Source organism: Hyperolius riggenbachi, chromosome 2 (assembly GCF_040937935.1).
Source record: "Hyperolius riggenbachi isolate aHypRig1 chromosome 2, aHypRig1.pri, whole genome shotgun sequence".
Classification (NCBI taxonomy): domain Eukaryota; kingdom Metazoa; phylum Chordata; class Amphibia; order Anura; family Hyperoliidae; genus Hyperolius; species Hyperolius riggenbachi.
Genome location: NC_090647.1, coordinates 547,250,393 through 547,272,185, shown reverse-complemented (window position 1 = coordinate 547,272,185; position 21,793 = coordinate 547,250,393). Strand labels below are relative to the sequence as shown.

The 21,793-nt window shown below is 45.7% G+C and overlaps 1 protein-coding gene across 2 annotated transcripts in view; it reads right to left on the bottom strand.

Moving 5' to 3' along the window:
* Positions 1-21,793, bottom strand: part of CD247 (CD247 molecule) — a 145,246-nt gene that overhangs the window by 16,618 nt on the left and 106,835 nt on the right. The window contains exons 3-8 of one of the 2 annotated variants that reach the window (XM_068270817.1): positions 20,435-20,538; positions 19,259-19,306; positions 15,802-15,855; positions 9,943-9,975; positions 9,301-9,357; positions 2,617-3,092 (exon numbers count right to left, since the gene is read on the bottom strand). In XM_068270817.1, coding sequence (XP_068126918.1) covers positions 3,084-3,092; positions 9,301-9,357; positions 9,943-9,975; positions 15,802-15,855; positions 19,259-19,306; positions 20,435-20,538 — 305 coding nt within the window. In that variant the 3' untranslated portion in view covers positions 2,617-3,083. Of the gene's footprint in view, positions 1-2,616; positions 3,093-9,300; positions 9,358-9,942; positions 9,976-15,801; positions 15,856-19,258; positions 19,307-20,434; positions 20,539-21,793 lie in introns of those variants that run through there. The other variant, XM_068270816.1, reaches the window with a different exon arrangement.

Sequence of the window (21,793 nt, the reverse complement as noted above, 5' to 3'; positions counted from 1 at the left end):
GGGGAGGGGGGCTAACTTGTATTGGAGGCACATCTGGCTTCTGGGGAGGGGAATATACTGGGGAGGGGGCTTATATGCGAGTAAGCACTTTTTTCTGATTCCTTAGGGGAAAGTGGGTACCTCGCCTTATACACGGGTCGGATTATATGCGAGTATGGTATATACAGTATTTATAATTAAGTATATTGTATATTTAAAAAAATGAAAATAAAACTATACATGCAACAACATTAGCCAGCAATGAGAGGTGGCAGCGCTTTCCAAGCTGCATCTGAATGACTACCTGCATAGGTGTGCAGAACCTAATTGTAGGCAGGATACATAACTTGCATCCAAACAGATGCACCAAATTAACATTAATGGAGGATGTTAGCTTCCAAAAACAGTTTGCATGCAGAATATTCCGTACTGGATCTTTCCACCGCGATGAGGTCACACTTCTGGAAGGGACCCTGACCTCTAACCGATTAACAAATATTTATTTATACATTTTTAAAAAAATCTAAATTTTTATTCCATTATTTTAGCTGGTTTGGAGCTTTTGTGGGATAAAATACTTCTATACTATTTATCTAATATACTTAGAGAACATAGGAAGTACTTATCTTATTATTATATAATTAATTTATATAAAGAATTAGAAAATAAAGCCTTCTGATATGTCTGTTGAGAAGGAACATGTTTGATATTAGTAAATGTAATATTTGTTCCGGTAATGGCTGTTGAACGATTTATTTTTGTCTAGCTGTAAATTCAGTTGATAATTTATCAGGGCTTGCGATGGGCTGGGATGGTGATAAAGCTTAGTTTGATTATCTCTTCCCATCTTGCTCTTGCAATGATAAATTCTGTACCGTTCTCTTCCATCTTGTAGCGGAACATAATATTCTGTGATAGTGAACGCTGTCCTGTGATCTCCCGTCGTCGTGTTCTCTAGCAAAAAATATTGTAGTAAGGCTGCAGCGTTGTGTATTTTGCTCTGGGGCATACACACGGTTTTAGGCTCACCTCTGTTGTTTTGTAATGAGAAGACGTGTAGCTTGTGATAGCCGATGTGTTCTTTTCTTCACTGTATACTGCACAGCGAAAACATATATATATATATATATATATATATATATATATATATATATATATATATATATATATATATATATATATATATATATATATATATATATCGTATATATTTTATTTTATTTTACTTTTTTACAAAGATATATTGGTCCTGCCCAAAAAGGGTCTTTGTAAATAATAATAGTATAAATTGTTGTTTTTTTTTAACAATATTACTTTGAACAGTACCTTGTAAATAACGTATATTTTTTATTCTTCTTAAACAGAAACGGTAGTGAAAATACTGTAACATAATGAATAAAATTGCTTATTGTTTACAATATTCATTTATAGATTATTTAGTCAGTGTTTGCCCGTTGTAAAATCTTTCCTCTCCCTGATTTACATTCCGAAATGTATCACTGGTGGTGACCTCTTTTAATCCTGTCAGGCGATCTGTGGAGAATGTTTGTTACTGAGAGTTCTATGCACAGAGGGAGATGCTGCATGCTTGGCAGTTGAAACGTGATGTTATTTCCCACAATGCAACGAGGTTCACAGACAGGAAACTGTCAGGACCATGGCATCACGCTGTGGGAGGGGTTTCACCACAATATCAGCCATACAGCACCCCCTGATGGTCTATTTGAGAAAAGGAATAGATTTCTCAGGGGAAAGGGGGTGTCAGCTACTGATTGGGATGAAGTTCAATCCAAGGTTAATGTTCCTCTTTAAATCTGCATTTTCTGTACTTAAAAAAGAGTTTTCACTATATATTATGTTTTCAACTGATTTTAATAAATGTAGCTTGTTGAACAGATTATACTCTGATATACATTTTAGAGGCAACATCACTTACCCAGCCCCGTTTCTAGGGACGGGCAGGTGACTGCCTGGGGTGCAGTGAAGGAGGGGGGGAGCAGTGGCACGGGGAGGGTGTCCCGACTCCTCCCTCCCTCTCCTCGGGTTTACCTCTGTGCTTCCCCCCTCCATTGCAGAAATGTATGAGCGGCAGGAGTAAGGAAGCTTTAGTAAGGAGGCTTTTTGGTCCTTTGTAGCACCTTACACACTCCTAGGAGTTCTGGTTCACCATGAGCTTGCTGGGTAATCATCTGTAACTAAAGCAGTTGAAGGAGGGCCCCAGTGGGCCCCTCTGGCCCAGGGGACCTGGTGTGGTTGCTACCTCTGCATCCCCTATTGCTACGCCACTGGAAAAGCACATATAGAGAGGAAGGGGAAAGAGAGGATATTCTGTTCTGTTCTTTCTGCAGCTATGCACGATCACGGCCATCTGCTGAGTTTACACTTTGCATGCAGGTGGATGGAGTCGGTTTTCCCACAGGTACGTTTTCTGCTGTCAAGTTGGTAGCAGTAGCAGAATAAGGACTCCTTGCAAGTCTGGCACCCGAGCATCAGCATCCTTTTGCTCCCACCCAATCATAAGTGCCGGATTTTCCCACCAAACAGGGTATAACATTTCCAATTACCGATCCAGACGTGTGGATCTCCCAAAGCTGCCTGGAGTGTTTGGAACAATTAATGACCCCAGTTGGTTTTTTTATTTTATTTTTTATTTTTCTAGCAATATCTGATCCAATAACCTTCAGAATACAGCGAAATGCAGCAGAGCAGATGAGAAGGAGACAGAATCTGAGCTTTTTCCACAGGGAGGTTTGGCCGGCTTGAAACGCGTCAGCTTCTACGATTGATGAGACTCGCAGGAGAAGGATGAGCAGCGGTCCAGCCCGGGGATACAGAAAAAAAGAAGAAACACTGAGATTTATTGATCCGGCACTTTGGCCGGACCAAGATGGCTTCTCGTGAGGAAAAACCACTCGCGCCAGATGTGATGACACAACGCTATTTGTTAGACATTTGTTATTTTATATATTCTCTGCTCAAATCACAATGGGCTTGACTGACAGTGAAAAATGCTGCAAGTGTGTATGGAGAGGATCTATTTTTATGTTCTCTTCTCCAGCTAAAATTGTTTCTTTTTTTTCTTTTTTGACTATTTACCATTTTAACTATCGGAGCTGAAGAGAGAAGAGATATCTGGTCACCGCTAACACACTAAATGGTTTTATTAGAGCTAAATTCATGAAAGTTAATTAAACAAAAACAAAAAATAAGATTCAAGCTACAAGACTGTTACAGGGAATAAATAACAGATCTAAAAATATTTCTACAGCCATCCACTCCATTAAAGAGGCCCTGTAGTGACATATAGCAGAATGCAGAAAGTTATTAATTCAGGATACCCACTTTTATGTTCCAGGTTTAAGCATCTGAAACTCTTCCTATATCTACTGTATATATTGGTATTTAGCTCCGCCCTCCCACTGAGGCTTAGCCTAGGCTGTTTATTATGTGAACACCCCCCCCCCCCCCCCCCCCGGTTTATTATGCAACCTCCCAACCCAAGCCTTCTGGGAGACCAGGTATATTCTGTACTGGCTTTAGAACACTCAGTAAATGAACATTCCGCAGAGATACGCTCACAGGACTAAAGATATCGCCACCTGTGATAAATGTCAGAATGTAAATCCAGGAGAGGAAGGATTTTACAATGGGCAAACACTGACTAAATAACTTATAGATGAATATTGTAAAGAAAAATAAGCAATTCTATTAATGATGTTATTTGGATTACAGGTCCTCTTTTTTATTATTCTTATTTTAAATAAATAAAGTTATACACCATGCACAGTGTGAATGAACTAAAGGCGTAACAATAGACCTTGCAAGGGATGCAGCCACAGGGGGCCCTGTCCTGACAGACTGAGAACTAAGGGCAAGGAGAGAAAAAAACTTTCTGCTCTTTGCTAAATTTTTCTAATGACTGCATCTGCTCAGCCACTGATAAGGAATCATAAAAAGTTTTGCAGACAAAGATTTGTAGACAGTCTCCATTCAGTGTGCAGCAGGGTTTTCTGTACAGCCTGTTCTACCTCCAGCCTTAATACCCCTCCCCAAGTGCTGTGTCCTGTAGTGATGCTTGAGGAGACTGGGCACGGAGAGAAGGTGGGAGGGATCCGCATTTAAAGTGTACCTGAGACGACAGGACATAAAAGTTTTTTGCATACTTGGGGCTTCCTCCAGCCCCTTCCATGCCGATCGCTTCCATGCCATTGTCCGCTGCCTGGATCCTCTGGTAAAAGCCCCATTATCTTCAGCCAGTTGGCGCAGGCTGCCCATGTGCGCTTCCCCGCTGCTCCCCCATGGCTGGGAGCATTCTGCACCTGCACAGTAGTACTGAACAGGGGCAGGACACTCCCAGCTGTGAAATCTTTCCTCTACCTGATTTACAGTCTTACATTTATTTCAGTGGCGACATTTTTACTGCTGGCAGGTGCATGATCATTGCAGAGTGTTTGTTTGTTGTGTGAACCAAAATGGGCAGAAATAAAACCTGGCGTCCCAGAGTGCACTGGGAGAAAAAGGCTGAATAGCTAAATACTGTACACTAAAAATCGCTGGGAGGGTGGGGTTACTTTTCAATATACAGCATTACAAAGATATCATATAGAGCAGTGATGGCTAACCTTGGCACTCCAGCTGTGACAAAACTACAAATCCCATCATGCCTCTGCCTCCATGAGTTTTGCTTAGAGCTGTCAGAGTATTGCAATGCCTCAGGGGACTTGTAGTTCCACCACAGCTGGAGTGCCAAGGTTAGCCATCACTTGTATAGTGAGTATGAGTAAAAGTGGGTATCCTGAATAATGTATTGCATTCTATTATATGCCACTAAAGTGCCTCTTTTTTTTCTTGGTCTTGGCCAATCAGGGCAGCACAGTGGCTATGTGAGCACCAGAGTCTCATATCCCAGCCACTATCCGCATGGCATTTGTATGTTCTCTCCATATCTGCGTGGGTATCCTCAGGGGCGCGCTGGTTTCCTCCCACATCCCAAAAAGATGCTGGTAGGGTAAAGGTAGCCATCCATCTAGGGTAGATTGGGCAGATTTGATTGAGACAGCGCTCTCTCTGATCGTATCTGATTAGAGAGAGATCGGTCGGCTGTCCATACACCGCAGGCCGATTCCCCATCAATTTCAGCATAAAATCACGAGTCTGCCACCTCGCTGCTGCCCCCCAGTGTATACATGTGCCCCCCGTGTTTGTGCATTTTTACATTACCTGTCCAGTGCTGCCCACCGCATGGTACCCCTCCGTCTTCAAAACCCCCTGCTCTTCCATTACCGGTATATACAGTAAGTCGCCGGGGTATCCCACATGGCATATGTATGACATCCACACGTGCCACGCCGGCAGCATGTATATCGTTAAAGGAAGATGGATGGGCACTGCGCGGTGGGCGACACAGTACAGGTAATTATAATTGCACACAGGGGGCAGTGGGGGGGGGGTCATTGTGTTCGTCGCTCATCTGGATATTGATCACCATTACCGCCGCACACCTGATCGGCCACGAGGGCCCAACATCATGCAGCATATCCAATCGATACAAGCGACTAATTTCGGCCTGAAATTGGTCGCATCGTCCATCGGGCATGCTTTTGTTGGCACCAGTTTTCATCCGATTAAATAACTATCGAATCCGAGGGTCGAACGGCTGCCAAGTCGATAGATGTTTGGGCACCTCAAGCAAATCTCTTCCCTCCCTTCAAGAAAAAAGGAAATTGGCTCCAGAATATGATGGGGAGATTAACCATTTATGCCGTCTGGACGTGCTTGTCACGTCCAGGCGGCACGCTCCCGTGCGCGTGCACGTGCCACCCCCTGTTAGCCCGGAGATCAACAAATGGGAACACAGTTCCATTCATTGATCTAAGTCCCCGGTAGAAAGACCGACGGCTTCTTTTCAGAAGCCGCAGTCTTTCAGAGAAAAATAAAAGTTTCCCGTCCTCCTTGTACTTCCTAGAAACTTCCAGACACACATTATTACATTTAAAATTAACTGTTTACCTCCCACACCAAAAAGAACACAAATACAATTTTTAATGTATAAAAAAAATTACAATAAAAAAAAAAACATAAATAGTTACCTAAGGGTCTGAGCTTTTTTTTTTTAATATGCATGTGAAGAGGGTATATTACGAGCATTTTTTAAATTATAAGCTTGTAAATAGTGATGGAAGCAAAACTGAACAAAATGCACCTTTATTTCCAAATAAAATATTGGCGCCATACATTGTGGTAGGGACAAAATTTAAACGGTGTAATAACCAAGACAAATGGGCAAATAAAATACATAGGTTTTAATTATGGTAGCTTGTATTATTTTAAAGCTATGATGGATGAAAACTGAGATATAATGAATTTTTTTTCAATTTTTTTCTTAATATTCCTGTTAAAATGCATTTAGAAAAAGATAATTCTTAGCAAAATGTACCACCCAAAAAAAAGCCTAATTGGTGGCGGAAAAAACAAGATATAGATCAATTCTTGGTGATAATTAGTGATAAAGTTATTGGCGAGTGAATGGGAGGTGAAAATTGCTCTGATGCATAAGGTGAATAATACCCGGGGGCTGAAATAGTTAAACTACGATAGGGACGTGAGATTAGTGACATGAATTTTATGTGCTGCAGAAAATGTCAGCACTACATAAAGGCGCAATAATAATAACGATGTAAAGTTGATGGTGCATCATACATCAAATCGTCCTTCTCAGCTTTCATTGATCAAGCAGCCGCACTGAATCCTGATTGGCCGCAATGAGCCGCTGGTTCATAAATATCACCATCCATGCTTTTTATACAACCCTGCAGGATAAGCAGAACTGTCCTATTTCCTCTCACAGAACAAAGACAAATGCTACAATATACCTGAATTCTGTCCCCAGTGCGCCACCTGCTGTCTACTGTACACACTGCATTATTCATGAATGACCGTGACAATGGATACAGTGCTGAATGCAGCTGCTGTACAGAAACTGCCGGGCTTGCGTTATCTCGTAAAGGTGGCCATACACTTATAGATCTGCAGCAGATTCAGGGCCCGTTTCCACTAATGCGAATCTGCACGCGTTTTCTGCACACAGATTCACATAACCAATACAAGTTAAAGAGAGTCTGAAGCGAGAATAAATCTCGCTTCAGACCTCACAGAGCCCTGCTAAAACGCCGCTAACCCGCGGCTTAACGGGGGTCCCTGATCCCCCAAATCCCCTCCGTGCAGCAGGGGAGCGCTTCCTGGTTGGGGCAGGGCTAACCGCCGCAGCCCTGCCCCACGCGCGTCTGTCAGCGCGTATCTCCGCCTCTCCCCCGCCCCTGTCAGTCTTCCTTCACTGAGAGGGGCGGGGGAGAGGCGGCGATGCGCCACTGATAGACGCGACTGGAGGCAGGGCTGCAGCCGTTAGCCCTGCCTCCAAGAGCGACCAAGTCTGCGACCAAGTGTTGCAGTGGGGGGTTTTGGGGTGAAGGGACCCCCGTTTAGCGGCGCGATACCGGCGGTTTAGCAGGAGCACACATGCCCCTGCTAACTATGAGCTCTGAAGCGAGATTTATTCTCGCTTCAGAGTCTCTTTAATTAGCCTGTTTCTCCTTGTTAGGAAAACAGAGCGTTTTTCTGTACAGGAAAAATCTGCACAGCAGAGCCATCAGAATTCGATTTGCATACAATGTAATTAATAGGAAATTTGCATGCGTTTTCGCCATGCAAATTTTCCATGCAAATTCGGATACATTTTCGCATACAGTCAATGTAAAAACACACAGGCACTGATGGTTACATTCACATGCTTACTAACATTCGCAAAAGCGTATGCAAATTCGCTGTAAAATTTGCGTACGAATTCGCATCCACATGTGAATTCGTTTTCGCGTTTTCCGCAATGAATTTGCACTGCACAAGTGGAAACGGGCCCTCAGATGCCTGTCAAGTCGAATCTGATGTGTGCCACACACTAGGAACAGATTTCCAATAGATTTCAAAATTAAATGTATTGGAAATTGATCTAAATGCATTATTGGACTATTAGATCCAATGCAACTCTATGGGCCATCGATCTGCTGCCAGCAGCAGATCGATCTAGATTTTCCAGCCTGTCAGATAGATAAAATCCATCAAAATCGATCAATCGATTTGGCAGAATCGATTTCTGATTGATCAATCGATTCCATAAATCGATGGCTAAAATCGACCAGTGTATGGACCCCTTAACCCAGCTATGGCCAAATCTGTGAACGCCTTCTGCAGTGATGTTTACTTCCATGAAGAATTCCTCCTTTTGTTGTAATGTTGCTATAAACAAAGAATGATGCTACTTGAGTCTTTTTCCAATCTTATACCATTAACCTCCTTAGCGGTAACCCCGTGCTGGACACGGGGTAAGCCGCCGGAGGGTGCCGCTCAGGCCCTGCTGGGCCGATTTTCATAATTTTTTTTTTGCTGGACGCAGCTAGCACTTTGCTAGCTGCGCCAGCACTCTGATCGCCGCCGGCCCCCGCCCGATCGCCGCTATCTGCTGCGGCGCGCGGCCCCCCCCCCCCCCAGACCCCAGCGTTGCCTGGCCAATCAGTGCCAGGCAGCGCCGAGGGGTGGCCCGGGACTCCCAATGACGTCCCGACGTCAGTGACGTCGGTGACGTCATCCCGCCTCGTCGCCATGGCGACGGGGGAAGCCCTCCAGGAAATCCCGTTCTATGAACGGGATTTCCTGATCGGAGATCGCCGAAGGCGATCGAAGCGGGCGGGGGGATGCCGCTCAGCAGCGGCTATCATGTAGCGAGCCCTGGGCTCGCTACATGATTTAAAAAAAAAAAAAAATTGCTGCGCTGCCCCCTGGCGGGATTTTTCATACCGCCAAGGGGGTTAATAAATATTGTCTTTACATTTCAGTTTGCAGCCAGTTACAAAATCTGACAGAGTAACGTCATTACAATCTTGGTGTCAGTACTCTGCCTAGAGTGCAAACTGCTCATAAACTTACACCTTCCTGCAGTGATAGAATAACTAGCTGCACAAAGCAGGAGGCACGACTGCTCATTTTCAACACCTGCACTAATCCAGAAATTAGCAGCTAACATGGTCAGTCCTGTCTGCAGGTTTCTTCTAAGAACCCTGTGGAATGACTGTGTTATACACACATAACAACAAAGAAAGACTATTATTATTGATGTATAAAGTAATGGGATCACCAGTCACATGAAGTCCTGCTTCCTCTCTGACTACAGCAGCACCTCATGTGACCCGGCAGCACGTAACAGGTGAGACCTCTGGTCCTCCTCTGAACCTAGGATATAATCACTAATAATAAAAATCACTTGAGACTCACCTGCTGTTTCACGTTGATCCCGCTGTATGGCTCGTTCAGCTTGTCCTTCTCTAGCGCCTGAAACAGAGGAGCACACAACAACCCTCAGTGCAGGCCTCAGAAGTTTTTCATTGCATGGTTTATTCTTTAGGGCCATACAGCAGACATACAGATCATACTGACTGGTCTGGGCGACGGAGCGTGGCCAGCAGGACAGACGGGCTCTGCTGCCTGCACTGCATTGGAAGCCAGCAGACTAGGCACACAATTCTGGTTCCTGGGGGACATGGCTATCTGGGCTCACATGGGTTCCTAATACTGATATCTGGGGTACATGGCTACGTAATATCTGGGGGCACAAATGGACACTCGATAGTTTCATCTGGGGCATATGGCTACCTATCTCTAATATCTGGGTGGCACATGGATCTTTTAAAGCTCCCATTATGAAGATTTTTTCAGTTCGCCATTAAAAAGTATGATCTCCGCGCTCAGTCAGCCATCATTGGCTTTTCTGTATAGAGAAGGGAGTGATGCCATTACTGCTTGTTGTATCTGAATGACATCACTACAGCCCTGGGGTCCGCCTCCTCTGACGGCCGCACTGCAAGCACCTCCTCCATCCCAGGATTGTCCCCACAGGCCTACAGAAGGGGCACTTACCTGGTACAAGGCACTGTTGTCAAGCTTGGCATTCTGGAAGAGACAGGAAACCGTTACATTCAGACATCATCAATTCTCCTACATTTTGATTGCCCAATCATTGGCCATTTCTATGTAGTATTATTATAAGAGCTGACCTACACCATCTATTCATAGTATTCAAAATCTGTTGGCCCTCATAGAGATTGATTCATTAAAGGAAACCAGAGCTAATGAAAGCTAAAAGTGTTATACATACCTGGGGCTTCCTCCAGCCCCATCCACTCAGATCGCTCCCATGCCGCCGTCCTCTGCTGTCTGCAGCTCCGGTACCGGATCCCGTCACTGCCGTCAGTCGGAGCCAGTCTGACGTAAGAGAAGTGCACTCTTTACGTATCTCTCCAGCAGCCAGAGAGATATGTAAAGAACGCACTTCTCTTACGGCAGACTGGCTGCAACTGGCTGAAGTTACGGGACTCGATACCGGAGCTGCAGACAGCAGAGGACGGCGGCGTGGGAGCGATCAGAGTGGATGGGGCTGGAGGAAGCCCTAAGTATGTATAAAACTTTTAGCTTTCATCAGCTCAGATACACATTTAAGTGTATCGCGCTGTTCAGCATGAGGTGAATTTAGCATGCGCTGCCGGCAGCGTTGTGTGTGCTCTTAAGGTGCGCGCGATTGTTGTAAATCATGTGCAGTAATGCACCACCGTGAATGCGATACTTGACTATTGACGTTAATTGATGTAGCAGCGTCTGTGCTGCTCAAATGTCGTGGTGGTGCTGCACTATCGCATGTAATTTACAACAATCACGCGCACCTTAAAGACAAACCGTGACCAAGAATTGAACTTCAATCAGCTGATACCCCTTTTCCTTTTCACAAACAGACCATCAGGGGGCGCTGTATGGCTGATATTGTGGTGAAACCCCTCCCACAGGAAACTGTGAGGACCCCGTGGTCCTGGCAGTTTCCTGTCTGTGAACCTCATTGCATTGTAGGAAATAGCTGTTTACAGCTGTTTCCAACTGCCAAAAAAAAGCAAGCAGCATCTCCTTCCACTGACATCACCTGCCACCATGTGATCAATGTCAGAATGTAAATCAGGGAGAGGGAAGATTTTTACAATGGGCAAACACTGACAATCATGTATACAGTATACTGGTAGGTGATCAGAGGCGCCAGCAGAATAAAATTAATATAAAATTGTTAAAAATTGCTGGGAGGGAAAGTGGTGGACTTCCCCTCAATAATTAGACACCAAGGTCTGTCATCAAATCAAACGAATACATTTACTCAATAGTACCCCAAAAATCTGCTTGGGGTACTATTGAATAAATGTATTCGTTTGATTTGATGACAGACCTTGGTGTCTAATTATTGGGGGGAAGTCCACCACTTTCCCTCCTGGCAATTTTTAACAATTTTATATTAATTTTATTCTGCTGGCGCCTCTGATCACCTACCAGTATACTTGAGTCCACCCCTGGTGGAGGGGTGACCCCACCCCATTTTTTCTGATCTACAGAGAGCGACTTCTTAATCCTGAGTGAGGACAGGTCTAATCTCCTCGCCTGCCTATACAGTGGTTGCCTGAGCGGTAACCCATGTTTGTGAGTATAACCATCTCACTTATTCATTTCCCTTCGTATCTCTGACATACGTGAAGGTGAATTTAGCGTGCACATTCGGTGCTGGCAGCGAAGTGTGTGCTCTTAAAGAGGAACTCCAATGAAAATAATATAATTATTATAATATGGTGTAGTAACACCATATTGGGCTCTCGATTTCTCTCTTTTCTACAATCATTTATACAGAATTATTATAAAAATGAAGCACTTTTTTTACTATATTATTTTCATTGGAGTTCCTCTTTAAGAGCAGACACTACGCTGCCGGCAGCGCATGCGCACGCTAAATTCACCTCACGCTGAATAGCGTGATACAGTTTAGTGAATCAACCCTGTAGTGAGATCGGTAGAATTGCCCAGTTATTTTTGCCAATGAAATTTGGATGTGTGTATACGCACTCTAAGCCACTGAACTTGTATTTGGGATCAGTCCCATGCTCTGGTGATGATAAGGCATTGTATATATGAGTGGGTTTGCTGCCACACTGCTCATCTTCTAAGGAACATAGTATCTGATGCACGAAGCATGGAACTGACAGCAAGGGGGCAGTGCGTTACCCTACTAGCACAATGCCGTTGCCAGGGTTACGTGTAGGTAATGCTGGGGATACACGGTAAGTTTCTGTACCGTGTATCGAGCCGCTGATGCGCCCAGCTGATCATTTTCAACCTGTCCGATCCCTGCGCGGATCGATTCCCGGCGGGAATCGATCAGGGCGGCCGCGGGGGACGCGGCGGGAGTCGATCCGGCGGCTAATCAAGCCGCCGGATCGCTCCGTGTATGCCCAGCATTAGACACATGACGGTATCCCACATGGCAATTTTACTGCTGCTACGTGACATAGGTCCGTAGATTTGAACTGGCTCATTCAAAGTTGAAGTGAACCGGAGGTGAGAGTTAAACGGAGGCTGCCATATTTATTTCCTCTTAAACAATGCAGATTGCTCAGCTGTCCTGCTGATCATCTGCCTCTAATACTTTCAGCCATAGACCATGAACAAGCATGCAGCAGGTCAGGTGTTTCTGACATTATTGTCAGATCTGACAAGATTAGCTGCGTGCTTGTTTCAGGTGTGATTCAAACACTACTGCAGCCAACTAGACCAGCAGGGCTGCCAGGCAACTGGTATTGTTTAACAGGAAATACATATGGCAGCCTCCATATACCTCTCACTTCGGGTTTACTTAAACAAAATGTTTTTGTTATTTCTTTCTTTCGTGTGAGGATTTGAAGCCTCGGTGGAATCTCTGCCTTCCTCACTATGCTGGGATCACAGGAGCTGGGCTGGTGCATTGTGGGAGCTGATAAGCATCTCGCCTGACACTACCGCTTCCTCGCTGTCCACCTGACTATCTGTTCATCTGGAGACAGCGAAATCAGAACAATTAACCCAGCCTGCTGTACAAGCTCTCCATGATGTACCAATATCCAACGGGCCTTTTCCCCAGCCGACCTACTGCCATCATCCTAGAATGTCCGGAATATATCAGCCCTGTGTGAACACGGGCTTGTATGGAAGTGGAAAACCCTCGGCAAGAATCCAAATGTTTTCATAGATATGCAAATGTCCTTCTTACACAAAGTTCACAAAAATGTACCATTATCTCTCAAAGGACCTCAAAAATCCATTTGTAACTTTGGTCACATGATCCTTGGGTGCCGCCCACTTCCTGAAAAAGACGTTTCGCTCTGGTCAGGTGAGCGGCACTGACAGAGAGCCAGGCTTATTCAGGATAGTCAGGTTGATTCATTAAAAGCCAGGACAAGTTTATTGATACTTGCAATTAGCATAACCTGTGGTAGATGGGTAGTGGCCCACGTTGCTATGGTAACATGCATTATGCAAATAGGATGTGTGTTACCATAGCAATGCTAACATTACCAAAATACCGCGATGGAGCAAGTACCAAAAAAATGTACTGGCTTTTAGTGAACCAATCCCAATGAGTGGCCAGGATACTCTTTGTGGTATTTTCCTCTGCGACGGTGAGGGGTTCTGTGTGTGAAGAATTTCTCTGGAACAGTGAATTGGGGGTTTCGCCAATGAGCACACGAGGAAAACTGCACTTGCCGTGCGATTTTTGGTGCCTTTGTAGACTGCTGTTAAATCGTGCTGAATGGGACGCAAGCGTAATTGCACCAAAAATGCCGTATGCAGTATGTTTGAGATTTGGCAAGAAGTGGCTCACACTAGTAGCAACATGGGTTTCTATGTCGCGATTTCCCAATTGCATACGATCTGAAATGCAGATCAGATTGTGCGATGGAAACCGAGCCTTAAGGTGGCCACACGTGTTACATTTTTTTCTGTTCAATTTCACATCAATTCGATTAAACCAATTGATTGAGTGAAAAAAAAATCAAACATTTTTCATTTTCAATCAATAAATTTGATCGAAATTGTAATTTTTTCTTTAAAATCGATCAGAAAGGTTGGAAAAATCAATTTTGTCAGAAATTGAATTGTGTGGTGTGTTGTATGAAAGCCAATCGACCTAATACATTTAAAGTGAACTTTAACTGTGGGGTAAAAAAAAAAAAAAAAAAAGGTTTCACTTACCTGGGCTTCCCCAAGCCCCCTGCAGCCGTCCTGCGCCCTCGTAGCTCCTCGAGTGCCCTGCGGTCCCCCACCGCGGCTTAGTTTTGTTTTCAGCCGACTGGCAGTTGTCGATTGCGTCATGCGCAGGTGCAAGCGTACTGCGCCTGCGCATGACGGCGGAGAAGAGGATGCGTTGCCGGGGGCCAACTGTCAGTCGGCTGAAAACGAAACTAAGTTGCGGCAGGGGACCGGAGGGCACTCGAGGAGCTGCGAGGGTACGGGACGGCTGCAGGGGACTTGAGGATCCAGGTAAATGAAACTTTTTTTCACCCCACAGTTAAGGTTTACTTTAAAGAGACTCCGTAACAAAAATTGCATCCTGTTTTTTATCATCCTACAAGTTCCAAAAGCTATTCTAATGTGTTCTGGCTAACTGCAGCACTTTATACTATCACAGTCTCTGTAATAAATCAATGTTTCTTTCCCCTGTCAGACTTGTCGGCCTGTGTCTGGAAGGCTGCCAAGTTCTTCAGTGTTGTGGTTCTGCAATGAACTCCCCCTTCCAGGCCCCTCTATGCACACTGCCTGTGTATTATTTAGATAAGAGAGAAGAGAGAAGCTGCTCTAATCAGCTGGATAAATCGTCCTCTGAGCTGGCTGGGCTTTCACATACTGAGGAATTACAAACAAGGGCAAAGCTGTTTGCAGGAAGAAAAGAGCAGCCTGAAACTTCAGTGCATGAGAGATGCAGGGGGAAAGAAACACACAAATGATCTCTTGAGATTCAAAAGGAATGCTGTATACAGCCTGCTTATGTATGGATGTATTTTCTATGTGTGGACATACTGTACATCAACCTACTTCCTGTTTTGGTGGCCATTTTGTTTGTTTACTAACAAACTTTTTAAAACTGTTTTTAACCACTTTTAATGCGGCGAGGAGCGGCGAAATTGTGACAGAGGGTAATGGGAGATGTCCCCTAACGCACTGGTATGTTTACTTTTGAGCGATTTTAACAATACAGATTCTCTTTAAACTTACATTCAAGGATGAAGAAACTTTATTTGTCAAAGTGACATTAGATGGAATGCATTTTCTCCACGTAACAAATGTTGTGTTGTTGATTAAAATAAATGAGGAATAGATTAGTTTATGTAAGGTAAATTTTCTAAGGTTGTTTGTGCTGTCCTATTATACATAGCAGTGATGGCACAGAGCCCACCATACACATTTATAAATAAAAATGAATACATTACATCTAATTTATATCTTTTATTCAATCGTCGTTGTGGTTATTGTGTCAACATCGAACATACGTGTGTGTGTACTTGGTTACTAGAGTCTAATTTTTTTTAAAAAACGAATTGTTGAATCGAATAAATAAAAAAAAATTAAAATTGTAATGTGTGTGGACACCATTAGAGATACAGCGTATTTTACTCTGTGCTGATGAGAGAGTGCGTGTTATTTCCCATGACAATGACAGATATGCAGTGTGGCATTTTCCTGATGGCAGTGACTGATATTCAGCGTGGCATTTTACCCTGTGACAGGGGGTATTCGCTGTGGCATTTCTGCTGGGAGTCTAACGATCAGGCGGTGTAACATTTCATCCTGTCACGTTGATGGATATTCTGCGGGATATCAGGGCTAGGAGGCGCGCTGGCGTTGTTACCAGATCAAATCCCTAATCATTACTGTACGTACCCCTCTCTTGTTATCTGTGTGTGAGTGCATAGCCCTTGTGTCCGGGTGTAGATGCTGAAAGAAATGGTAACAACGGTTAGAGAGAAAAGAAGAGATTTCATTTCTTCTTAACGTGGAACTGAAGGAACGTAAAAAAAATAAGAGTTTTACTTACCTGGGGCTTCTGCCAGCCGCCTGCAGTTGTCCTGTGCTCGCGCCGTCCTGGACCAATCCTCTATCCCCCGCCGGAGCTCACTTTTCTTCTCGTAGTGGAAGCTGACTTCTAAGCTGATGTCCGCTGCGCCTTGGCAATGTATATCCTTGTATGTGTTCCCGTGACCAGGAGCGTCCTGCGCAGGCGTAGTACGAGAGAATCTCTACTGCGCCCACGCAGTACGCTTCTGGCGACGGGAGCATGAACGAGGACGCGGGTGGCAAGGGCCGGCGCAGTGCACTCCAACTCCGTGAAGTCAAAGTGAGCCACGGGATTGTATGGTAACTTCCCGGGCACAGGGCGGCTGCAGGGGGCTGGCAGAAGCCCCAGGTAAGTGAAACTTAGGTTACTACAGTTCAGCTTTAAAGTGAACCTTAAGGGCCAGTTCAGACTGCACGCGTTTCCAGCCGTGTTTTGGAAACGCGTGCAGGAGGCAGACACGCACGACATCACACAGTGCATAAAGGTCCCTGTCTGATGTTCACACTGCATGCGTTCCGGACCAGTGCGGTCCAGGATCGCATGCTGCACGCAGATTTTGCAAAAACGCGCGGCTGTCCCATTCACTTTTCAGTGATGGGATCAGCCACGCAACGCATACAAACGCGGATGGCGTGCGTTTGCATGCGTTGCGTTCCGCAGGCGTGGCCGTCCGCATTTTGTAATGTGAACCGGCCCTCAGTCAGAAAAAGAAAATGAGTTTTACTCACCTGGGGCTTCTACCAGCCCCCTGCAGCAGTCCTGTGCCCTCGCAGCAACTCACTAATCCTCTGGTTCCCCCGCTGCCAGCTAGTTTCGTTTCTGCCGACAGGCCCGTCAGGACTGGCCATGCGTATCTTTTTTCGCATTCCCGACTGCAATTAGTGCTATTGCGGGCCGCAACGCGTACAAAAATACGTGTTGCCGCATATCTATGCGTTCGTAATGCGTTTCGGTCCGCAATAGCGCTAATTACAGTTGGGAATGCAGAAAAAGATACGCGTGGCCAGTCCTGACGGACCTGTTGGCTAAAACGAAACTAGCTGGCAGCGGGGGACCAGAGGATTAGTAAGTGGCTGCGATGGCACAGGACTGCTGCAGGGGGCTGGTAGAAGCCCCAGATGAGTAATACTCATTTTTTTTTTCCTGGCTTAAGTGTCTCTTTAAAGGGGAACTGAAGTAAGAGGTATACGGAGGCTGCCATATTTATTTCCTTTTAATCAATACCAGTTGCCTGGCAGCCCTGCTGGTCTATTTCTCTGCAGTAGTATCTGAATAACACCAGAAACAAGCATGCAGCTAGTCTTGTCAGATCTGACTTTAAAGTCTGAAACACCTGATCTGCTGCATGCTTGTTCAGGGGCTATGGCTAATAGTATTAGAGGAAGAGGATCAGCAGGGCTGCCAGGCAACTGGTATTGCTTAAAAGGAAATAATCATGGCAGCCTCCATATACCTCTCTCTTCAGCTCCCCTTTAAGCAGTTCAAGCAGCAAAGTATTGTACTGTGTTAGCCAATAGCCATCAGTAAAAGCAAGAAGTTTTAAATTAGGATGATACCATTTATTGGCTAACTTAGAGGTAAATAAAAAGTAAGCTTTCGGATAATAAGCCTTCATCGGACTTACTTCCTGCTTATTGACAAGATGTTAAACACAGCTTGTATACATTGAACATACAGAGGAGAAACTATTTATGTTGGCAGCAGAATGTTTCTCTTCTGAATGTCCGGTGTATATAATTCCGATGAAAGCTTATTAGCCGAAAGCGTACTTTTTATTTACCTCTAAGTTAGCCAATAAATGGTATCATCCGGATGTAAAACTTCTTGCTTTGACACGGTTCAGCGCAGGATGTAACGTCTCGAGACAACTCAAACCGGCGCAGGGAAATTTTGGCGCACAATGTGCCACCATAGGGCATAATAAGAATTAAAGAAAAGCGGGATGTAAATATTTACCTTCCCGGCTCCAGCTCCAGCTTCGTATCGGCTCTCCGCTTGGAGATAAGCGGAAATAGCTGATCGCTGTCGGTCCGCTCTACTGCGCAGGCGCAAGTCTCCTGCACCTGCGTAGTAGAGCGGACCTGACAGAGATCAGCTATTTCCATCTATCTTTCCGTGCAGAGAGCCACAACAGCGCCCCCCACTGGAGCCGGGAAGGTAAATATATCAAGGCTTGTCAGGCTTGTCGAGCCAGGACTACAGGACGCTTCGGGGGAGCCAACGCTGGATTGCCTGCAGCTACAGGGGATGGGGAAGCCTTATTGGGACCCTGAGGCTTCCCCGTCCTGATTTAAAGAGACTCCGTAACAAAAATTTTAGCATTATTTCTCCTATCCTACAAGTTCCTAAGGCTGCTCCATTGTGCCCTGGCTTACTGCAGAACTTTCTACTTGCACCGCCTCTGTAATAAATCAGCTTATCTTTCCCCTGTCGGACTTGTCGCCTGTGTCTGGAAGGCTGCCAACTCTTCAGTACTGTGAACAAGTTAACCCCTTCCACGCCCCTCCAGTGCTCCTGTGAGGTTTTATTCCTTGCAAACAACCTCCCTGCTCTCACTGTCAGCTTGTCTGCTATCTATGAGGCTGATAAACACAGACTGATAAACTGAACAAAGACTAGCTGGCTGAGGAGGAAGCTGCCTGTCAGGCTGCCACCAGTGCAGACCCGAGACTCCAGGCTCTAAAGACACAGCTTGTCATGCTTCATTGACACAGAGCTCTTTCAAAACTTGCACATAACCTCTGGAGACTGAATTCAATGTGTAACTCACTGAATTCTCTGTGTATTCACTGTGTATTAACTGAGTTCACTGCTCTGCTTCCTACTACTACCTGTTTTGGTGGCCATCTTTTCTGTTTACAAAACAGTTTATAAAACAGTTTTTTTACCCTCTTTATTGCAGCGGAGAGCAGCAAAAATATTACAGAGGGGGCTAGGAGATGACCCCAAACAGGCAGGGATGTTTGTTTATACTTCATTTTGTGAATACAGATTCTCTTTAGGTACCCCCCAAGGGAACTTTTTTTTTGTTACAGGGTCTCTTTAAGGCTATTGCTGCACTCAGTAATTTGGGTGCCGTCAAAAGATGGAGTCCAAGTTACTATAAAAACAGTGTACATCTTTCCCCCTGAGTCCACAGTGGCCTGAAGGGGGAGCAGTAATTAACTCCGCCGGGACTTGTGCAAGAGCACAGGGAGACGTTTTTCGGCTTTGCCCTGCGTCCAATATTCCTGGCGCTGTTTGTGTATGTACGCTGCAATGTCTATAGCTGGCTGTACTTACGCTGTAATTATCTTCCACCTCCCCGTTTTTTCTCGCTTTCTTTATCAGCTGCAAAAGACAGAAGGCATTGGTGAGTATCTGGCCAGGAATTACATTTCCGACATTGTACACATAGATCCTGAAGCCACATTGGTGGCTAAGGTAGGATAGCGTACTCACCTCGGGGCTCTCCCCTCCAGCTTAAGTTACAGTGTGGGCAGCGGCGGGCAGATACATACCTTCCGTGCGTTCCACCGCATACTCCTCGCTCTAGCGTCTGTTGTCACTACCGGACGTGACGTCAGATGCTAGAGCGAGGAGTATGCGGTGGAACGCACGGAAGGTATGTATCTGCCCGCCGCTGCCCACACTGTAACTTAAGCTGGAGGGGAGAGCCCCGAGGTGAGAGAGAGGGGGGAACTTCCCCTGTCCCCTCCAACTGTGGCCAAGGCTTTCCCCTTATGCTGCCACCCCTCCAGCCCCCACAAAACGGCCCGAGCGGGCCCCAGGGAGGGGGGAGGGCCCGCTCTGAAATTCTGCAGGGGGGCCCGGTGAGGCCTAGTTACGCCCCTGAACCTAGCCTAATGAAGAAAACCATATAAATCCAGACTTCAGTACAGAAATCAGTGTCAGGCTCTGTGGGTGTGGCTGCTGCAGCTGCTTGGATTGCTACATCCTGTTGTTCAGACTGCAAGGGGGAGGGGTGCAGACAAAATTTCTGAGAAGATTGCAGCCTACAAAGCCTCGTACTCACGAGGCACAAATGTTGCCAGTCGCAAGAAAAGAAAAAAAAAAAAAGCAGCGACAGCTCGTCGCCAGGTCCCTCTGTGCTGCAGCCGTACACACGGCGCACAGAAAGACAGAGATGCGGCGGAAGCTGTCGCCGAAGGTTCCTCCCCCCGCCGGAAGCTCCGTCGATGGTAAGTGTGTTGCTGTCGCTAGTCCGCATACACACGGCAGACTAGCGACATTTGCGGCGAAGTTGCAGAGCCAATCGCCTGGCGACAGCTCTGACGGGCGACAGTTCGGGGCGCGCACGTCATACACACGGGCGACCTGTCGCCACAACCCGCGCGTGCCAAGTGGTTGCGGCGACAGTTGTAGCCCGTGTGTATGGGCCATAACAGTGTCAGCCTGCAGAGCAGGAAGTTGTCAGTGTTTAGTCTTCTAATCAGGTTCTTTTCCCGCGCATCTTACCTTCTCTCTGAAGAACAGCGCAGTGACGATGATCGCATAGAAAAATAAGATGCCATCCAGAAGGTAACAAAGCCGGGGATCGGTCAGGCCAAAGATCTGGGCATCTGTGTACACAACAAACAACAAAAAGGTTGAGTTATTTCAAACAAGCTTTGTACACTAAGAAACATGCTATAGCCTGATTCTGCTGAGCCAATGAATGCTAGAGAACCCAAATCCACATTTATTAAAATGGTCTGTTTTGAGTTGACACAAATTTATAATCCTCCCATGGGTCATATCAGAGTACAGAGAGGATTACTTTACTAAAAAGTTAGATAAGAAGCGGTTGCAATACAGCACATATGAAGAGAGCAGACTCACACAGAGATGGAGTAAAGTGAAATGGGGTCCTGGGTAAGCAACAACTTTGGGCCCCCCCTTGATGGCCACCTGGCTTTTTCTGTAAATTTGTTAGCATGAACCAGGCCTCTAGATTCTCTTCAGGCCCTAGGCACCTGCCTAAGTTGCCATGTAGTCTCCCTACTCATTTGCACACTAGTTTAGCGGCTGGACTAAGGGCTAATTCCACTACAAGAGCTTTTTAAAAGCTAGAGCTCTTGCTAATGCAATGCTATGGGGGATTTTTACAAAGTCACATCGCTCCAGTGTGAACACACACATAGGATAACATTAGCAAGAGATTTTAAAACCACAAAGTGCTTAGAAAAGCTATTTTAGTGTGAATGAGCCCTAAGCAACTGCCATTCATTAAAGTTCAGTAAAGTACTTTAATGAATGGCAGTTGCTTAGGGCTCATTCACACTAAAATAGCTTTAGGGGGGGTCGGGGGAAAATGAGCTGAACTTACCAGGAGCTTCTAATGGTCCCCCGCAGACATCCTGTTCCCGCGCAGCCGCTCACCGATGCTCTGGCCCCGCCTCCGGTTCACTTCTGGAATTTCAGGCTTTAAAGTCAGAAAACCTCTGCGCCTGCGTTGCTGTGTCCTCGATGCCGCTGATGTCACCAGGAGCGTACTGCGCAGACACAGACCATACTGGGCCTGCGCAGTACGCTCCTGGAGACATCAGCGGAATCGAGGACACGGCCGGGCAGGCGCAGGGGTTTTCTGACTTTAAAGTCTGAAATTCCAGAAGTGAACTGGAGGCGGGGCCAGAGCATCGGGGAGTGGCTGCGCGGGCACAGGATGTCTGTGGGGGGCCATTAGAAGCCCCGGGTAGGTTCAGCTCATTTTCCCCCAATCCCCCTACAGTACTCCTTTAAGTGCTTTTGAAAATAAAGAAAATCTTGAGAATCCTCCAGGAGATGGACTACTTCAGAATCTGTCAGATTGTAACTAACTACTATAATTGGCAGAGA